The sequence below is a fragment of the Elgaria multicarinata genome, chromosome 3 (genome assembly GCF_023053635.1).
Source record: "Elgaria multicarinata webbii isolate HBS135686 ecotype San Diego chromosome 3, rElgMul1.1.pri, whole genome shotgun sequence".
In the NCBI taxonomy this organism is placed as follows: domain Eukaryota; kingdom Metazoa; phylum Chordata; class Lepidosauria; order Squamata; family Anguidae; genus Elgaria; species Elgaria multicarinata.
The window spans coordinates 148935967-148955651 of record NC_086173.1 but is presented as its reverse complement, the minus strand read 5'-3'; the positions used below and the strand labels follow the sequence as shown (position 1 = coordinate 148955651).

The following is a 19685-nucleotide window of genomic DNA, read 5'->3' as shown; positions in this document are numbered from 1 at the left end:
AAATGATTTGGATAAGCTAGAAGATTGGGCAGGAAATAACAGAATGCAGTTTAACAGAGGCAAGAGCAAAGTTCTAAATTTAGGAAAAAGAAATCAAATGCACAGGTATAAGATGCAGGATACCTGGCTTGGCAATAGTATATATTACAGCTGTAGCTGATCATGAGCTGAATATGAGTCAGCAGTGTGATGTGGCTGCAAAAAAGGCAAATGCAATTTTAGGTTGCATCAATAGAAGTATAGTTTCTTCTATCATGGAAAGTAATCATTCCATACTACTGTGTGCTGATCAGACCTTGCCTCAAATACTGTGTCCAGTTCTGGATACCACATTAAAAAAACATGTTTTATTTGCAACACAATAATAACAAACAAACAAACATTTATATCATGAAACATATACAAAACTCATTACCTAGAGCAGCCTTCCCCAACCTGGGGCGCTCCAGATGTGTTGTACTAAGCCTGGCTGGGGCATTCTGGGAGTTGTAGTCCAACACATCTGGAGCGCCCCAGGTTGAGGAAGGCTGACCTAGAGGGAAAAGGGAAAAAAGAAAGAAAACAAGGACAAGAAAAAAGATTAACATTAACATTTCAAATATATGTTCGTATAAGCAGTCCATATTTCTCTGGACACCACAATTTAAGAAGGATTCAGAGAAATTGGAATGAGTTCAGAGAAGGCCATCAAAGATGAACAGGAGCCCTGAAACAAAGCCCTACAAACAAAGATTGAAGGATCTGAGTATGTTTAGCCTTGAGAAGAGAAGACTGAGGTGGCGGTGGTGGGCATAGGATAGCACTTTCCAAGTACCTGAAGGGTTGTCACACAGAAGATGGCCACACAACCTGTTGTTTATCATCCATCAGACTGTAGGACATGAAATATTTATTTAAAGTATTATGCCGCTCCTCAGCCCAAAAAGGCCTCCTGGTGCAGCTTTCATTCAGTCAGTAAAGAATTTTGTTTTAACATAAGGAAAAACTTCCTATTGGTCAGAGCAGTCAGTCAACGGAACCAAGTGCCTAGGGAGGTGGTGGGCCCTCCATCACTGGAGGTCTTCAAGCAGAGACTGGGCAGCCATCTGTCAGCGAAGCTTTGAACTAGAGTCCTGCACTGAGCAGAGGGGAAACTGGACTCGATGCCCTAAATGGCCCCTTTCAACTCTTAACTCTTTTTGGCATTTATATTTCACCTTCCACTCAAATGCAGGGTGGCAACAACTCATATATAGCAATAATCTTAGTTCTCCATGTCTCAGTCCTTCTGTAGCCAAAAAAAACATTGTCCATGCACAAAACAGGAGATACCAGCAGGCCTGAGCGGGGAGCCCCAAGTTTTGCAGAAGTAGGAAAAAAATTTTTAACGGGGGAAGCATAACGTGGAGGGGAGAAATCTCTGCCCCCACAACAGCCAATAAGATCTCTGTGTGCTCAACAGCCAGGGAATATTGACTGCTGTGGGAGGGTGAATGCAAATGGATTGTTGTGTCTGGCTGTTCAGAACAGTGAATGGGAGCTCTCCAGTCCTGCTAGTAAACAAGTTACAAGTCCTGCTTGTAAAAATATAAATCTCATGTTGAGACGGCGATGGAGACATCCTAGCGCATATATCAGATAGGTAGAAATGCGGAACTGGAGGAGGAGAGAGTTGGGAGTCATCAGCATATAGGTTGCACTAAAATACGGAATTTGAAGACTGCCCAAGGAGAGAGAATATTAGTGGACCAAAAGGAGAACCTTGAGGGACACCAGCAGAGAGAGTTAAGGTGGAAGAGGAGCTTCTCTTCACAGAAATGTTGGATAAGCATTCTTATAGGAGGAGGATGGCGGTTGTGGACATCTAAGGCATGGAAGGAGACAAGCAGCAGAGTGATTGAATGAGTCAGACGTAGCAGAGAGGTGGAGATTAGAGGCCTTTCTGGCAGCGAGACGATTGTGATCTTAGTGAGTGGCGCTTGAGCACAGTGAGGGTGGAAGCCAGAATGGTTCAAGAATGGAGTTGGAAGAGAGAAAATCGCTGTGGTGCAAGTGAAGAAGAGCTCCGGGAGTTTGGAGGCAAAAGAAAGAAGCGAGACCTGCTGGTATTTCAGCTGCTATGAGTGCCATTTTCTTGGTAGAAAGGTGGAGTACCAATCCAATCCAATCAATCAACATTTAGAGAGGGAGAGGGGGTGGGTTTTTTTAGGAATGGGAGAGGTTCAAGCCTACGTTTGAATCTGTAGATGTGATGGAAGGAAGGAATAATAGTGGGGTGACAGTAATGGGGAGTCACAAGGAAAGAGGACCAAGGGGCCATGTGGAGGGGTTAGATGAGGACCAGAGCAGAGCGGCTTTCCCATCAAGAGAGTCTTGCTAGCAGGAAGAGGGGAAGGGTTGAGGGATGTGGAGGAGGAGTGAGGGAGACATATCACTGCAGTTTCTAAGAAAGGGAGTTCCTGGGCAGAAAGGTGGGTGAAGAGCGGAGGGACAGGCCTTAGTGATATCCGAGGTAGAGAAGGAGCTCTGTGGACTGTCAGAATGAAGATCAACGTTGTGTGTAGACATGTTGCCTGGCCCGCGGGAGAATACAGCCTGTAGCCATTGGAAGGGGCTCAGGAATGGATACATCAGAATGACATGAGAGCGTTCCTGAGGCTTCCAGTGCTTCCTTGTGGCTGCTGTGAATGCGATAGTGGGCAGGATGGAAAGGCTTGTTTATGGGGGTGGGGTCGGTTGGGTGGGTTGTGGTCTCCAAGCAGCATCACCGAACACCGCTCTCCTCCTCTGTGCAGCAACTCTGCTCCATGGAGACGGCCATGATCCAGGCTCGGAAACGCAAGCGCACCAGCATTGAGAACAACGTGCGGGGCTCGCTCGAGACTTACTTTCTGCGCTGCCCCAAGCCCAACCTGCAGGAGATCACTCAGATTGCTGAGGACCTTAGCCTGGACAAGGATGTGAGTGAACCCCTCTTGTGCCATCAACCCAGTGTCTGCCACTTCACTGCTCCTGAGAGCTAAGTCTCCGCCCCTCGCAAGGAGCAAGTCTTGATGCCTTATGCGACATGTTCAATCATATGCCACAGTGAACCGCCCAAGGGGGGGAAGCACTTTGAGACCCCCATTCTATACTAGAAACAATAAAATGTACTGTGGATACCTTGATTCCTACGGGATGGCAAATGGCCGGCCGATTGAAGAACTTCACTCAGCCCATAGTTGCAATTCGCTCTCGCAAGGTTTAGTGATAGCCACCGATTTGGGTGGCTTTTAAACAGAATTAGACAATTTCATGGAGTGTAAGGCTTTCAACGGCTACTAGTCCTGTTGGCTGTATGCTACTCCCAGTCTCAGAAACATATTGTTTCTAGCTTCTTAAGCGTTCAGAACTTGAATTTATTCTTCTGGCTCTTAAATGGCTGCGTCTTGCATGTACAAGCCTAGGTTCCAGCCTTCCTAGGCTACTTGATGTTGGAAACAGGCTCTGTTTCCAACTTCAAATTGCCAAGAGCCTCTGAAATCTATGAGGGGGGGCATGAAAGTAACCACTTCCCATGCTCTCTTCCCCCACGGGTTGTCATAAGAACCTAGGAACAGCCCTGATGGATCAGGCCAAAGTCTGTCTAGTCCAGCTAACTGCTTCCTGAACCTAGTGCCAATTGATTTCATAGGTTGAACCTCTGGGCTAGTATAAATATTTCCCTGTCTACCATTTCTGTGCCTTTAATAATCTCTAAACCCCCCTTGCCCCCCTTTAAATCATATTATACCTCCCTAAATTAATTATCCATGAATACTTTAATCTTTACTTGTGGGAAAGGTGGTCCAACTCCTTGATTTATGTTTAGTGGCCATTCTCTGTACTTTTTCCAATTCTGTTTCCTTCTTCATGAGATGTGCACAACATTCTAAATGTGGCTGCATCATAGGCTAGCACTATTGTTACTTGCGGCGTCCCTTTTGAATTTTCCTGTTTCATTGACACAGGAGTGAGACCTGGTAGACATTGTTTACTTGGACTTCCAAAAGGCTTTTGAAAAACTCCAAAAGTCAAAAACCCCTGAGTAAATTTAGCAGACATGGATGAGAAGAGAGGTCCTTTTATGGATCAGTAACTGGTTAAAGAGCAGAAAGTAGGCAGTAGGAATAAATGGTAAATTCTCCCAATGGAGGGATGTAAGCAGCATGGTCCCACAGGGACCTGTATTGGGACTGGTGCCTTTTAATTTGTTCATAAATGATACAGTAAGGTGGCCAGGTTTGCCGATGAACTAATTATTTAGGATGGTTAAAATAAAAAAGGGTAGCAACAAGCTCCAAAAGAATCCCTTCAAACTGGAGGAGCGGACATTAAAATGGCAAATACAGTTCAGTGTGTAAACAAGTGTACAATATGTACAATATTAGGGCAAAAAATATCCCCACTATATGGTGATGGGATCTGAGCTGGTGGTGACTGACTGAGAAAGATCTTCGGGTTGTGGTGGAGAGCTTGATGAAAATGTTGACCCATTGTGTGGCTGCTGTGAAAAAGGCAAATTTTATGTTGGGCATAATTAAATAAGAACTTAAAAATAAAACTGACAATATCATGCTTCCGACATACAAATTGATGGTGCGTCCAAATTTGGAATACTATACACAATTCTGATCAGTACATCTAAAAAAGACATTGTAAAGTTGAAAAAGGTGCAGAAAAGGGCAACTGAAATGATCAAAGGGCTGGAGCAACTTCCTTTTGAGGAAAAGGTGGAACGTCTGGACGGTTTAGCTTAGAAAAGAGGCAAGGAAGAGGTGACACAACCGAGGTGCACAGAATTATGCATAGCATGGAGAAAGTGGATGGGGAGACGTTTTTCTCCCTCATAGTACTAGAACCCGGGGTTATCCCATGAAGCTGATGGGTGGGAGATTCAGGACAGATAAGAGGAAGTTGTTGTTTCCTGCCTTGATCCAGGGCGAGAGGCGGGTAATAAATAATAATAATAATAAGAATTATTATTATCATCATCATCAATTTCTTTACAAAGTGCATAGCTAAACTATGGAACTGGACAAGTACACGGACTATAAAGTTATTAATGTTGCTGGGGAAAGTGAGTGGGAAGGTACTATTGCACTTATGTCTCACTTGTGGCTTTGCACAGACATCTGTTTGGCCACTGTGGGATCAGAATGCTGGACTCAGCAGGGCCTTTGGTCTGATTCAGCAGCACTCTTCTTATGGACTGATGTTTTTTTCCCAATGAGCTTTCCACAATCCCCCCCCCCCCCAAGATGCTTTCTGGGTAGTTGCAACTGATTTAAATCCCATTAGCTCTATATGCAGCATTTGAGTTAGGGCAGGACACATTCCCAAATAGGGAGTTGGATGGACTTTATGAGGATCTCGGTTAATGATGCTCAGTTAAAGTGTTTGTTGCTTGCTTTCAAATAGTGAAAAGACTCAAAATAGCGGTATCGGATTATGATATCTGGGTGCGGTACGTATGAATGTTCGAAGTTGCTCAGGCATATATAGAATCATAGAATAATAGAGTTGGAAGGGGCCTACAAGGCCATCGAGTCCAACCCCCAGCTCAATGCAGGAATCCACCCTAAAGCATCCCTGACAGATGGTTGTCCAGTTGCCTCTTGAAGGCCTCTAGTGTGGGAGAGCCCACAACCTCTCTAGGCAATTGTTTCCACTGTCGTACTGCTCTAACAGTCAGGACGTTGGGGATGCCTCATTTTATTGTCACCAGAATTCTGAGGTTAGTTAAGCTGGGAGACGAATGGAGCACCCAGGACTACTTGGGGATGGAAGGGAGATGTGGACATGGGCTGATGGCTCCCTGCTTGCTACGGCTCTCTCATTTCTTTAGAATGTCATATTTGCATGTCAGCCCTGTAACAATGTGCAGCTGCCGAATTTATTATGCAAAATTTTCGACAACCCCCAAGACCCTATTATTCCCATTTTAGAGATGGGAACTGAGGCTGAGAGAGTGCAGCTTCCCGAGGCCAGCCAGTGATGTTCACCAGATGCAGGGATTGGAAGGAGTGTGGGTGGCTTATGCCTCTGCTTTCCTGAAATTGGTGAAACATCTAAAGAAAGGGCTTGTAGACCCCTCTGGAGATTAACCTGCGAGATGAGAAATGGTGACAAGGCCTGCCACGGAATATCGGCGTGTGTGTGAAGCTGGCAGGAGTTGCTTTTGACAATAGCACGTGTTTGTAACTTTGTTCCCCCCTCCCCCCTCTTTGTAGGTTGTCCGTGTCTGGTTCTGCAATCGTCGCCAGAAGGGCAAGCGCAGTTCAGGAGCTGGCTCTCGGGATGAATATGATGGTCCTGCTCTACCACCTCACTTCTCTCATGGCTCACTCCAAGCTCCACCCCCTGGGTACAGTCCTGCCCACCACCAGCTACCCCCTCCGCCCCAGGGCTACAATACAGCTGCATTCGCTGCCCTTTACCTCCCCCCATTTCATGAAGGGGAGGGCTTTGTCCCTTCCACATCAGGCTCTGCAGTCATGGGCCACCCAATGCATTCAAGTTGAAGAGCTCTTCAAACAAGCCTCTCCCTCCTCATTTTTAATCAAGAGGATGACCTCTGCCACTTTCTGCTTCTTAAATTTCTTTTTTTAATCAGGGTAACCTTTAGGATGGGGAGCGGGTCTAGTTTTTGTCTCTCTCTCCTTGTTCTCTCAATCAGGGATGCAGGTCTTCTCAGCGGTACTCAACCTTTAGGCATGATTGCAATCGTGATTTTTCAAATTGGGTTATTTTTATATCCCCAAGGGTGCTTCTAAAACTCACTGTCATTTTTTATAAGTATGCCCCCCAGGCACAATCCTCTGCATATTTTTTTCTGTGTAAACGTACATAGGATTGTGCCGTTAGTTTCTGTGAGCCATCAAGGCCTGCTAATCTCCATTACAGCACCAGATACCTAAACTAAGAGGAAATTGTAAATCTAGACATGTGTCCCCTGCTGTCTCCAAGATTGAAAGTATCTACAATCTTCAGGGGACTAAGTACAATCTGGTTTAGGCAAGTTTAAGTGACACCCTCCTGTTGAAATCAGTGAAGCTTAGAAATGCTTAGCAATGGTCTTGTTCACCCAAACAGCAGATGAGATGAAAAACTACAGCCAGTGTGTTGTCTTTGGAGACCTAGTGGTTGAGGTGAGGAATCTATGGATGCATGCCTTCTCCCTTCTAAAAATAATAACAATTGGGGCTCTTATCACAGGAGTGGGCAGAAAGTAGCTCTTCAGATGTTTTGGACTTCCAATTCCCAGCATTCCTGATCATTGACCATGCTACCTGGGGATTTAGGGAGTTGAAGTCCCAAACATCTGGAGATCTCCTTTTTGCCCACCGTTGCTGTAGACAGCTGTATTGCTTCCTAAAATATGTGATGCAGGATATTTAAAATAACACCTCCCTCCATTGCATTAGAATTTGCCCTTGTCTCTTTACCTCGCTGCACTCAGACATTGTAAGCAATGCTTTTAAGAAAAAGGTGAAATCCAGCAGGAGGCATTTAGGGTCTCCTTACTTACTTACTTCTCCACTTCTTTGCCCTTCAATATTTACTATTCAGCATTTACTATTGCCTCTAGTATGGGAGAGGAATAAAAAATCATCATGAATTGGGCTCTGTACTTGATTTAACTTTCATAATGTTCTCTTGACACTCTTGATTTTATGCATGACATTTCTCATTAGAGATCCTAATTAAAATTGCTAACCCTCATCTGCGTCTTTGTGTGTGTGTGTGTTGTTTGGAAAACCAGGAGAACACTTTCTACTGCCAGGTTGGAGTCAATACACTGACCACAGTTCAAGCACCCCGTTGTTTTCATACTCAAAATGTCCCCTGTTGCCTCTGAACAGGAACTTGTGCAATAATGTCCGCTACTTTCCAAATCTACTTTGGCAAGTCATTCCTTCTGAACTGCTTTGGTGACATTGGGAGAGGCACTATCCAATGAAGAGAAACTGGACTTAGGCTTGGAGAAGCTGCAATCTTTCACTTGCTGGGTTGAGAGATGGTAGAGCTGGTCTTCTTGCTTTAGGACAAGCATCATCGACAGACTCCAGTCCCTCGCATCATCATGCATGTCCAGCAATTGCCACACATTATGGAGAGGGGCAAAGCGTGGCATGCTTAATGGAAAGGGTACACAGAATGAATGAGGATACACAGATGAGAGCAAGACAGTGCAGGCACTGGGAAGGGGAGGCCAAGGCAGGGGGTACCCCAGAAGGGGAGGGGGTAAAGCCAGCTAGGAAGAGAAGCTGGGTCTGACAGACACACACACACCAATTTGTTCTGGCCACATTTCAACAAGCATTTCCATCGCTTGGCACTAGTTAGAGGAGGGTCCTGTCAGTACGTGTACTTTACAACTTTCTTGTCACTGTGAAACATTCATTGCTCAAGTTCTTATGTTTCCTAAATGCTTGGCAAACCTTTCCATGAACTCAGTCACCTGACCTACCGGGGCCTTACTTTAACCCAGAAAAGTATTTTGTGTGCTTTACTTCCATTTATAAAGACCAATAGCCTGGTTGTCTTCTTTTTTCAAAAACGAAACAACAAAGCTTACAAACTAATGGTTGCTGGCTGACAAGCCATAATTTTGAGCCAAAATTTAGAAGACACTCTAGGAAGAGGTTTTACGGACCCTGCCATAGATTCCTTGTTCCCAGAGTGCTAGGAAGCTGTGCTTGAAGGCACTTACATGCTTATTAGGGTGCAGTAGGATTGTGGCAGGAACCATAGAGCCTGTTCCTAGAGCATTTTTTTCTGGTTTCCTGAAAAAGGTGACTGGGATGTCAGGATCCTTCAATTAAAGAGTGGATTACAGGAAGGAGAAGGGCTTCAGGAGTCTTGGGTGGTTTGAAAAGAGGTTGCTAGGAGGAGTGTTGGTTTTAGCTGATCAAAGCAGAGATCATGCCTTTGAAACACTAGCAGAGGTTGGAATTGAGTGGTGTGTCTGTCAAATGTATGTTGTCAGTTGTACATGTGCACACACATGTGATCCCCACCATGGCCTAAAAGGTTATGTACACCTGCCATAGATAGTATAGAAAAAAGGGTATGGTCCTTAACAAAACAGGCTAATATCAACAAGACAAGAGTTAAGGAAAATGGGTGTATTTACAAAATACTATCACCAATGCTTGATGGCTATAATGAACATTGGTACACATTTAAAGTGCAGAAATAGCACATAAAAACTAATAAGAGCCGTATAGTATACAAGTGTGCACAAAATGGTTGAAAACAAAATCGTTCAAAACAGGTCAAACACGTTTCGACAGAGGTGTCTTCTTCAGTGACCCCTGAAAAGATTAAAACAAGGAGAAACAAATTAGGAGTACTATATTAAGGATGATGAGAATCAGAGATATCAAGCCCAAATTTTAGCCCAATAGGTCATATATAGTATAGTCTTGTAACATACTATATATGACCTATTGGGCTAAAATTTGGGCTTGATATCTCTCTGATTCTTATCACCCTTAATATAGTACTCCTAATTTGTTTCTCCTTGTTTTAATCTTTTCAGGGGCCACTGAAGAAGACACCTCTGTCGAAACGTGTTTGACCTGTTTTTAACAATTTTGTTTTCAACCAATTTGTGCACACCTCATACTGTGAGGCAAGAGGATGCTTCAGATCAACCAGTGAAAATGCTGATTTTTAAAAAGACAAATAGATTCATGAAAGACACAAGAGTTCGCAGTCTGGGTTTTATTTCAGTATATGTGATCATGTCTGTTGCAAAACAAGATGCCCTATTGCAGGGAAAGGATAAACCTTCCTTCCCCAAAGATAAAGCAACTTGGTAGAATATGCTAGCAGGAGTAAACCCTGTTTCCCCTCCCTAAACTGCAGGTGTCTTTGGTTATGTTGCTTGTTCATTTTTGTTGCAGAAAGTTCCCTGTAGGCCTATACATATAGCTTATTTTTGATTCGGCATTTTAGAAGGCAGTTTTCTCAGTTAGTCTAATATTAGCCTCTGGACACTAGGCAGAGCAAAAGCAAGGGAGCATTCTCTGGTGCTGCGAAGATCTTTCCTTAAAGGTGCGCACACAGGCTAAATAGCAATAGTGGGGTGTTGAACCAGGATAGGTTTGTTTTTCTCCTTCCAAAGGGCATCGGTTGACACTGCCTTGGAAGGTGAGGCACCAGCTACAGGGGGGGCAGCCCCACTGCTGGGCCCTAGGAAGCACCATTCCCCCCTTTTCAAAATGGCCCTTGCAACTGGTGCATCTCCCCCCCCCCCTCCAGCTTTGGTCTAATGCTGTGCCCCCTTGCTAACAGGGGCTAGGACTTCCAAGGCCTGGGCTTGGCTTTTGGGTGGGTTCCTTAGAGAAGGTGCCTGGCTGTAGGCTAGAACTTAAAAGAGACCATGTTAAAACACCTGGAGGCCCCCAATTCTGCAGCTGGAGTACGTTTGCCCCCACTTACAACTATCTATACCAACCCACCATCCGATGAAGTGCAAGAAGAGGACGTGGGGTTTTTTCCCACCATTTCCAGGGGCAGACGCTTCCCCTCAACTCCACACAACCCCTTAGAGAGGAGCTTCGGTGTGCAGGCGTGTGCACATCTGGAAGTCTATTGTGTGCCTTGCTACTGGATTAAACGTTCACCAACCCCCTAGGCTCAAAATGGAAACTAAGAGGAGTAGTTGTGAGACTGGTGAAAAGACTGAAACCTCAAAGCTGTTCTGTCTCTCCTACACACGCAAGAAGCTGGGGGGGAAACCACACTGCTTAAACAGATTTATTGGAGCATAAGCTTTTGTGAACCAGAGACACTTTGCCAGGTTGGCTGAGAAAACAACATCACCGTGCCTGCAATATGAGTCACTCCGTTCTTCTGCATAGATTTGGGTTCACTCTAAGACTACCATACAGCCCCGGTTTCATGCTGCATTTCATAAGTGTTTGGCCTCACTGGGTATCCCAAATGTATTTCTATACCTCTGTAAGGATATAGGGGGTTAGGTCCAGAATGCACCCTATATGAGCAGGTGGCATCTTACACAAGCGCAGCATCTGTTCCGCAATGTCTTCCAGCTAGCGCAAGAATCCTGATCTAACAAACCAACTTCCACTGGGTTCCTGCACAACACTGGCAACACGTTGTGCCCGGTTAGGCCTAAGATTTTTAAATTCTAATGACCCGCTGCTCCTGCTATCAACAGATCCTGGGATTATCTTATTCACAGCATCCTCTCTGCAGTAGCCTTGGCAAGCCAGGGAGAGCAGCTTATTTTTACCTTTTCCCCTATGCGTGCAAGTGACTTCTCCCAAACAGTCCTTATCCCTCCTGTGCAGCCACAGCGCAAACTCACTTTGTTGCTTCCCACAAGGGCTGCCTCCCACCCTCTGCCTCGCTCCGAGAAACCTCCAGGAGAGCCACACTGCCTGTTCTCACTGCAGTGGGAGAGTGCAGCAGGCAGGGCCTTCACGAGCACCTCCTTGTAGCGCCTCCTGAGATAGCAGAAAGAGCGGAGGAGCTGCATTTTGTGCCGGCACTTCTGCAACATTCGGGTGGGCCGCGCCACTGGAGGACAGAATATTTCATGCATCTGACGAAGTCGGCTCTGGCTCACGAAAGCTGCTGCCACAATAAACCTGTTAGCCTTTAAAGTGCTAGAAGACGGCTGCTTTTGTTGCAAAAGACTAAAGGGCTGATTTAGATGGGGGGGGGGGCACATGCCATTGTCCATGTGTCAGTCCTGTTCATCAAAGTGGGAGGAGAGGGTGAGGAGATGGTTGTTTTTCTAAAGCATCAAACAGGTACATTTGTGAGGCGAATCTAACCCACCCCCTGCCAAATTTCATTGGTTCTTGCCCAGTATTGGAGGCAAGCCAATGTTGAGGTAAAGAGGTGGATGGAGCAGATCTTCTCACTAGATCTCCTTTGGGGTAAAATTCAACATCCACATACACTTTTGATTTGAATAGGACAGATACGTAAACATGGTGTCTTCCCCGTCAGGTCAGGTTAAGGCCTAGTTGTGGCTATCGCTCGGGAATTTAGCTCTCTAACATTCCCACCTCCCACCCACCCCCACTTTCACCTCTTACCCCATTTGTCCCTTGCGAGGGCAGGACTATCCCTGTAGGTTCACTATTGCTCTCCAGCAACAGTTCCAGGGCCTGTTTCGTCACATGAGCCTAATGTAGCTTCGGCTGTGAGAGCATTATAGGAGACGCAGTCGCTACATTGCACCCTCACAAGCTCGTTTCTTCTTGAGTCTGAGGCTGTGTGGCGTTTCTCCTAGGATGACCCAGAAAGGGCAGGAGGCTGCTTGGCTGGTTTCCCAGACAACAGCGCTAATACACTAGCATAACGAGCTTACGGGGACCATTTTTACCCAAACCACTTTGTGGGGTCAAAAAGCTTGTGCCAATCAGAGCTGACATGAACAGAGTGCTGGACTAGGTGGACCCTTTTGTCTGATCCAGCAGGGCTCTTATGTTCAGTTTCGTAAGCCGTTCTTCTCAACCGCTCCACCTACAAGCATGTTCTTCCCTGCACATCCTCTGCAGCTTTTGAGGCCTGAAAGATTCAGCAGTGCAGCGCATCTGCACCAAGTGTCCCAGCAAACATTTTCATGTTCAAGCCAACCGATTCCAATTGGTCTCTGTGCTTGGAAATCTGCAACTTGTGGTGAAGGAGCCAGCCCAATACATTCCCATTAATATCTGTAGCTTAACTTGCATGTCTTCACCAGTGCAATGGTTTTCAGAGAGACGTAGTTGACAACTGACCAACGTGATTCCTTTACACCAGCAAGAAAAAGAAAGCAAAAGGAGTCGACAGGATCTGGGTTGCTGGAACTCAGGTAGAGCTTCCAACAATTCCCTCTGAGAGACTCTTACTCAAATGGATTATATTTTTTCAGCCAGTCCCTTGTCCGTGCACACTGCTCATCATGATCACCATTTTGTTTGTCCATGAAAGCATAATATACTCCTTGTGCAAATTTTCACTAGTCCATGTGTGCCTGCCTGGCATTTCCATTAAAAAGTTCTCCTATGTGCATGTGCGTGCGTGCATGCTCCATTTGGGTGCACTGCTATTATTTGGGGGCTGCTCCTTCGCCATGCCTGCCTCTGTTACGAGCGGCAGGCAGCACAGCGGAAGTCTGCCTCTTTTACGGCACTGTAGCTGCAGCCCACGCAGGCAACGTGGAACCAGGCGTCGCAGCCGTCACACTGGACCCACTCCACCATCTCGTCCTCGGGGAGGTGGCACCGGGGCGCCGCACATGGCTCAGAGGCAGACAGAGTCTGCGAGAACACCTGGCAGGTGCCCCCGAGAGGGTTCTTCCGGGGCCGACCCCGCCGTTTCCTGCAAGGGAACAGAAAGGAATAAATACTAAGCGTTGCTAATTTTCCAATTGTCACCACAACAACATTCTTATCAGCCTGACATTTATTCACTTTTTTTTTTAAAAAAGTGAATAATAATTAAAAAAAAAAGGTCAAACTCGGAAGTTTCCATGATTCACTCTGGTATGGAGAACTGTATTGATCAAACACCAGTTAACGGAGGGCAATTTCAACATGAAAATTCACAATTCAAAAATTCACTTAATTCAAAAATTAAGCCTAAATCCATTGAGGTGACCAATCGTATCCCATAGAAAACCATGTCCTCAGCACCCCAATGTGGGGAACAGAGGTGTCAGGGGAGGGGAAGCTCTCAACATTGAGTTGTTCTTGTACATCCCATTCGTGCATGGGCAGGAGGAGGGAGAGAAAGGGATTTAGAGTCCTCTGGGAAGCAGCTTATAGTCAAAGGGTTTCAGTTCCAAGCAGCTACTCCCCACCAAGCCCAGGGAGAGCTGCCACACTCTGCCCCCTTCCCTGGCTGCTTACCGCCCAACCCTCCTTTGCCACGGCAGGCTCTGCCCCTTCTGTGGAGAGCGTTGCCCCAGCAACGGGGCCTTCAGTGTCCCAAACGCCCAAGGCCTCATCCTCCTGCCTTCTGTTTGACAGGAGAAGAGGCAAATTGCCACATATGTCTCCGCTTCAGCGTTAAGAACTTGTTACACTGCCCTGACGGGATTTACAGCTGGTAAATTGATCCTAATCCCTCTTCTCAGTTTACATACCTACCCACTGTCACTAAAGCAAAGACAGTATGTCTGTGTGTGTGTTTGTGAATTACTAAGGAGCCTATGAGGTAAGACTATATTCAACAATTGCACATCTATACAATACAACCCCAGGTGCAGAATTTCAATTGCTGAGATTTTCACGGCATTCACCTTTCTAGAAGAGTAGGCTATAAAGCTGTTGAGCCAGAAAGTATCTGCAGAGACCAGACAGAGAGAAAGATTGGTGGTGGTGGGGAGCTGCAGAGCATGCAGACGAGGGCAACCAAGAATGAACGGAAGAGCTGTTGGCGCTCCTTCCCTATGAGGCAAGCCTAGAAGGCTTGGGGCATTTTTAGTTTAGGGGAAAGGATGGACTCAAGGGACGCATGATAGAGGTTTATAAAATAGGGCAGGGTGTGGAGAAGTGTCCGTTCCCCCCACCCCCAAATCCATTCACTTTCATAATGCTAGAACTCAGGGTCATCCAATGATATTGACTGGCAATAGATTCAGAGCTGCCCAATGAAAGGACTAGTTCACACAACACATAATTCATAAAACCCAAATGCCACCAGATGCGGTGATGGCCACCAACTTAGATGGCTTTAAAAGGGGATTAGACAAATTCATGGAGGATGGCTGCTAGTCATGATGACTGTTTATTACCTCCACTATCAGATTTTATGCCTACGTACACCAGTTGTTGGGGAACATGGGCATGAGGCTTCTGTCGCACTCATGTTCTGCTTCTGAACTTCCCTTGGGCATCTATCTGTCTGGAAACTGTGGGAACAGAATGCCGATCTAGGGAGGCCTTTGGTCTGATCCAGAAGGACTCTTCTTATATTCTTATCAGATTCTTTCCCATAAAAGACTCTTGTGTTTCCTCTCTTGTGACTTCCTGCCTTATTCCCTCATTCATGTATAGTCCCTTATGGCCCTTTTTTTAATCCAAGTGCTGTTCCTGCCAAATCATCACGTGTTATAAAAGCTCAAACAGAATATAAACAAAAAATCCATAAGTATACAGTTTTACACGTGCAGCTATTTTTATGAGCTGGATCTCCAGAACAACAACACACCTGCAGCAGGCAATAGAATTCTGGTCGCTGGAAAGAAGCTGCAGTTTCTGAGGTTTATAAGGCATAAAGAAAGACAGCTGTGATGGGTGAAGGAATCAGCACTAGAACCAACATCCATATACACTTGGACGTGGATATATGAAACTGAATTATACAGAGTGAAGCCATCAGTTCATTTCACACAGTACAGTCTACTCTGCCAAGCAACAACCCTCCAAAGCCTCAGAGGTCAGACAACTTTCCCAATCCTGCCAAACCAGCAACTCATGATGGTGTCTTCTGGCATGAGCTATGCTGAATACAGTCTTGTGTTGAGCCCAAACTATGGAATGTGCTTCCCTCCAGAACTATGGTTGGCTCCCACTTGCTTGACTTGTGGAAATGGTATGAAGACACATCTTTTTAATTTAGCCTTTTAAAATAACATAGTTTTCACATTTTACTGGGTTGTTTCTTGTTTTTAATCTTGCTTTTATTGTGTCAGGGTTTTTAATAATAATAATAATAATAATAATAATAATAATAATAATAATAATTAAAAAAATATATTTCTTGCCCGCTTCTCCATTTTGATTGAGGCGGGGAACAACAATAAACGATAAAATACATAATAATTAAAACATAATATACATTGTTAAAAACATTCTAAAAAATATCCTAAAAACATCTTAAAATTCCACTGGATAGGCCTGCCAGAAGAGATCAGTCTTTATAGCTTTCTTGAATGCTAGTAGACTGTTAAGTTGACGAATCTCTTCTGGCAGGCCATTCCACAGCCTGGGAGCAGCGGAAGAGAAGGTCCTCTGGGTAACAGTTGTCAGCCTTGTTTTTGTTGGCTGGAGTAAATTCTTCCCAGAGGACCTGAGTGTGTGGGGCAGATTGTACTGGAGAAGGCGATCCTGCAGGTAGCCTGGACCCAAACCATGTAGGGCTTTAAAGGTAACGACCGACACTTTGTACTTCGCCCGGAAACTAAATTGTTATGCACCGCCTTGATGGCATTTCCAGCAGGTGAGGAAATAGTTCAATGTTAATGTTATTACGATTAATAATAATACTTAAAAGGGAGCTCACCCCGTGGGCGTGATGTGAAGCTTTGGTCCCACATCTTCCTGCAGGTTCTTGCTCCCCTCTGGCACTCTCTGCTGGATTCGCAAGGGGTGGTTGCTGTTGCTGTGGCAATGCATGAAACTACTCAGTCGCTGCTCCTTGCCCGCCGCCGCCGGCTGCTCCTCTTCGAGACGGGTGATCTCGTCCTCCAGTTCAGGCAGCAGCGTGTGAGCTGACTTGCGGCGGTTCCGAGATGCCCGCGGCTGGGCAGGGGGCTCCACGCACCGCGTCCGGCCCAGGGAGAAGGTGAAGGGCTGCGGCTTGAGTTTGCTGAGGCTGCCAATGGAGCTGAGGATGAGGGTGGCTTTGGAGCGGCAGGAGAGGGAGGTGGACAAGTGACGAGACAGCGGGCGGATGCGGTGGTTGCCAGACGGCAGCACCGGCCGAAAGCCGCAGGAGGAAGCCCAGGGGGCTTTTGGCTCTGTGATAGCAGCAAAGTCCTGAGGACGAACGTGGACCTTCTGGAAGAGGAAGTAGAACTCAGAGCTGCCGTGCGGAGGTGGCAGGGCACCACCCTCGGGCACTGGGTTGGGGTGGCCAAAGGTCAGAAGATCGCCATCATTCAGGTCCACCCGCCGGCCATGGGGCACACGGATGGCATTGACATAGGTACCTGAAGTGATAATTGGATAAAAAAAATGAAGGGAACCTTTATATAGTGCAGCCTTCCTCAAACTGGTGTCCTCCAGGTGGGTAGGACTACAACTCCCAACACCATCCTAGCTCAGCTTGCTGGAGATGATAGTCATACAACCAGTGCAGGGGTTTGAAGTACTGGGGATGGATCTGCATGTACAATCTCCTTGTAAAGTGTGGGTATCAAGTATACGCTTCAGGGCACTTGTGCAATAGTCACTAAGTGCTAAAAGTCAAGAGGAATGACTCTGCATGAAGAATTCTGAAGCACAGTGGTCCTCCCTCATGTGTTGGCTGTACCTTCATACAGCCAGAGGTGTAGCTATGTTAGTCTACTGAAGCAAACATGCACACACACACACACACACACACTGCTGTGGCACTTTGAAGGCTAACAATTTTATTGTGGCAGGGCCTTGTAGAATCAGATGCATGAAGTGTTATCCTAAGTGAGCGCATACACACACACACACACACACACACACAGTGGGGTAGTTCGCACATCACAATGGCAAATCGTGGGTTAATTTGTTGGGATGCTAGCCGCTCCCAGTTTGCATAAACAATCGATGAATATCCTGTTTCTTGGTTGTTAGTGTGATGTCCAGACCTGGACACTCTTGGTTGTTTATGGGTTGAACCTAGGTTAACTCTAGTGTAACTCAGTAGGTTAACTCTAAATGGTTTAACCCATAAACAACCCAGAATGTCTAGGTTTGGACATCATGATAGCACCTTACTAATGGGGTGTTCGCAGGTTGTTTATGCAAACTGGAAGTGGCTTATGCATAGCACACATCCCCGCAAGTCATGCATTAATTAATTTGCTGCCATGACATGCAGACATGGTCATTCATTCTCTCTCTCTCTCTCTCACACACACACACACACGTGTTTACATGTGATTATAGAAAGAAAAATGTAAACAGTGGAGCCCAGAGGCCATCTGACGTTTGTACAAAAGTGGAATAAAGTATATCTTGCATTTCATGGCTATTTGGCCCCACTAATTATAGTCCCCCTCATATATAACTTTTTATATATCAGCATACAAACTGAGGATAATATTTTATGCATTTGCAGAAGTGGGCTCTAGTCCACAAAGCTTATGCCAAAATAAATATTAGTATTTGAAGCCACACACACACAAATTTCATGGCACCTTTAGAGACCCTAGCTCCACTGCTAGGGAACTGTTGATTCATTTTGTGAGATTAAAAAGATATTTTTGGATGCTTCCATTGGTACTTTAGGTAACCAGAAATGGATAGATGAAGAAGGAAGTTCAGATGAACATTTTTGCGTGTTTGAATTCCTTTGCAATATATGTAGTTCCTCTCTAACATCACCCCAAAACAAGAGGGAGGCACAGAAACCAGAAAGAATGAAAGGAGAAAGTTGTTCTCAAATACTGAGTTATTACAACTAACACTTGCTGGGTTCCTTCTTCAGGAGCGATCTTAAACTTTCAAATTCTGTGAAAAGGCTGGTGCTGCATGCCCAACAGTACTAGCAATGATTCAAAACTTTTTGTCTCAAACTGGTTTTTCCCTGAAAGATCTGCAGCCCTCCCTGCGCTCTTACTATAGAGCACACAAGTCCAGTCCTGCATACTCTCAACACACCTAAGATTAGGTGCTCAGATTGTAGGGCTGAGTTTAGCCCCATCCCAGTGCCAGCTCCAGGTCTGTGAGGGCCTTTGGGCCAGACACCTTCAGGGAGACCCCTCCCTTAGGGAGTCTGCCTTCTCACTGCCATTGTCACCAGCTGCTATTGCTCCTCATCCTCTTTCTCATCATGGCTACCCACTTGCCTGATTGACAGAACCAGTGAGCAAATGGGCAGTGGTATCTCCTCACCACCACCACCACCATTGTCTGGGCGAAAGGCAGGTGAACAAGCGGATAGCAATGGTGAAGAGGAGGGACAACTCCAGGCGGCTCTTGTCATTGGCCCCTGCTGGGGTGTGGACCCTTGGCACATGCCCAACCACGCCTACCTATTATACCAGCCCTGGCCCCACTCCTCAGGGGCAGACACTTCCAAAGACTCACCGTGAGTGCTGCAGTCCACCAGGCCCACGCGCCATTCCCCGGCTGTGCTGTCCGCATCCCTCTCTGCCTGGATCTCTGCATGGATTCGTGAGATCAAGGCCGGGTTCTGCTCTGACACCAGAATGACATCACAGACCTCGGCTCGGCGGCCCAACCGATAGGTGCAGCTGGGCCTGGCAGGTCGGAAGGTGTAGAGATCCCGGTTGGGTGAATCCACAGGGGAAGCTGGGCCCATACGGAGTAACTGGAAGCAGGGCAGGGCCTCAGAAAGCATGGCTAGCTCCCTCGGTCTTCCACAAGCATAGAAGGGATGGCTGTCAAGGCTCCTGACTTCACTCAGGAGCGAAGACAGGACAGAGTTCTAATAGACTGGAATGGGAGTCCAATGGTAATGATTAATATGTAGTTAACAGGAGGACTTGCAGGTTTCACCCAACCCTACAGCAAGTCACCAAATCCACCTTCAGTTGTGATAATGGTGAGCTTTTAGAAGTATATCAAGTTCTTCACTGTTCATTTATTGAAGATATAGCAGCATTAGGTGCAAAGAAAAATGGTCTACAGTGCAAATAGGGATTGCTACAGGAAAGATTTGGCTAACTGGGTTCCCCTGAACACAAAGGGCAGGTTCTAGGTGATAGACGTGTTTTGTCAGTACAACTCAAAAACTACTACCCTGATCGTACTTATTGCACAGAAAAG

The 19685-nt window shown here is 46.0% G+C and overlaps 2 protein-coding genes across 2 annotated transcripts in view; one reads left to right on the top strand and one right to left on the bottom strand.

Moving 5' to 3' along the window:
* Window positions 1-6521, top strand: part of POU5F1 (POU class 5 homeobox 1) — a 38835-nt gene extending 32314 nt beyond the window's left edge. Inside the window, exons 4-5 of the mRNA XM_063123501.1 lie at window positions 2775-2939; window positions 6231-6521. Of these exons, the coding sequence (XP_062979571.1) occupies window positions 2775-2939; window positions 6231-6521 (456 nt within the window). The remainder of the gene's footprint in view (window positions 1-2774; window positions 2940-6230) is intronic.
* Window positions 6522-13071: 6550 nt separating this feature from the next.
* Window positions 13072-19257, bottom strand: TCF19 (transcription factor 19). The gene is made up of 3 exons (XM_063123500.1): window positions 18984-19257; window positions 16258-16906; window positions 13072-13350 (listed from the first exon to the last, which is right to left on the bottom strand). Exons 1-3 carry the CDS (start codon window positions 19255-19257, stop codon window positions 13116-13118), a joined length of 1158 nt encoding a protein of 385 aa, XP_062979570.1. The 3' UTR covers window positions 13072-13115.
* Between the last annotated feature and the right edge of the window lie 428 nt (window positions 19258-19685).

Excerpts from the sequence above, each read along its gene's own strand:
- TCF19 (XM_063123500.1), bottom strand. The coding sequence starts at position 19,257 with ATGCTTTCTGAGGCCCTGCCCTGCTTCCAGTTACTCCGTATGGGCCCA. Across the intron at positions 16,907-18,983 it reads GGTGGACTGCAGCACTCACG|GTACCTATGTCAATGCCATC; the intron begins GTGAGTCTTTGG and ends TTATCACTTCAG. Across the intron at positions 13,351-16,257 it reads CTTCACATCACGCCCACGGG|GAAACGGCGGGGTCGGCCCC; the intron begins GTGAGCTCCCTT and ends GTTCCCTTGCAG.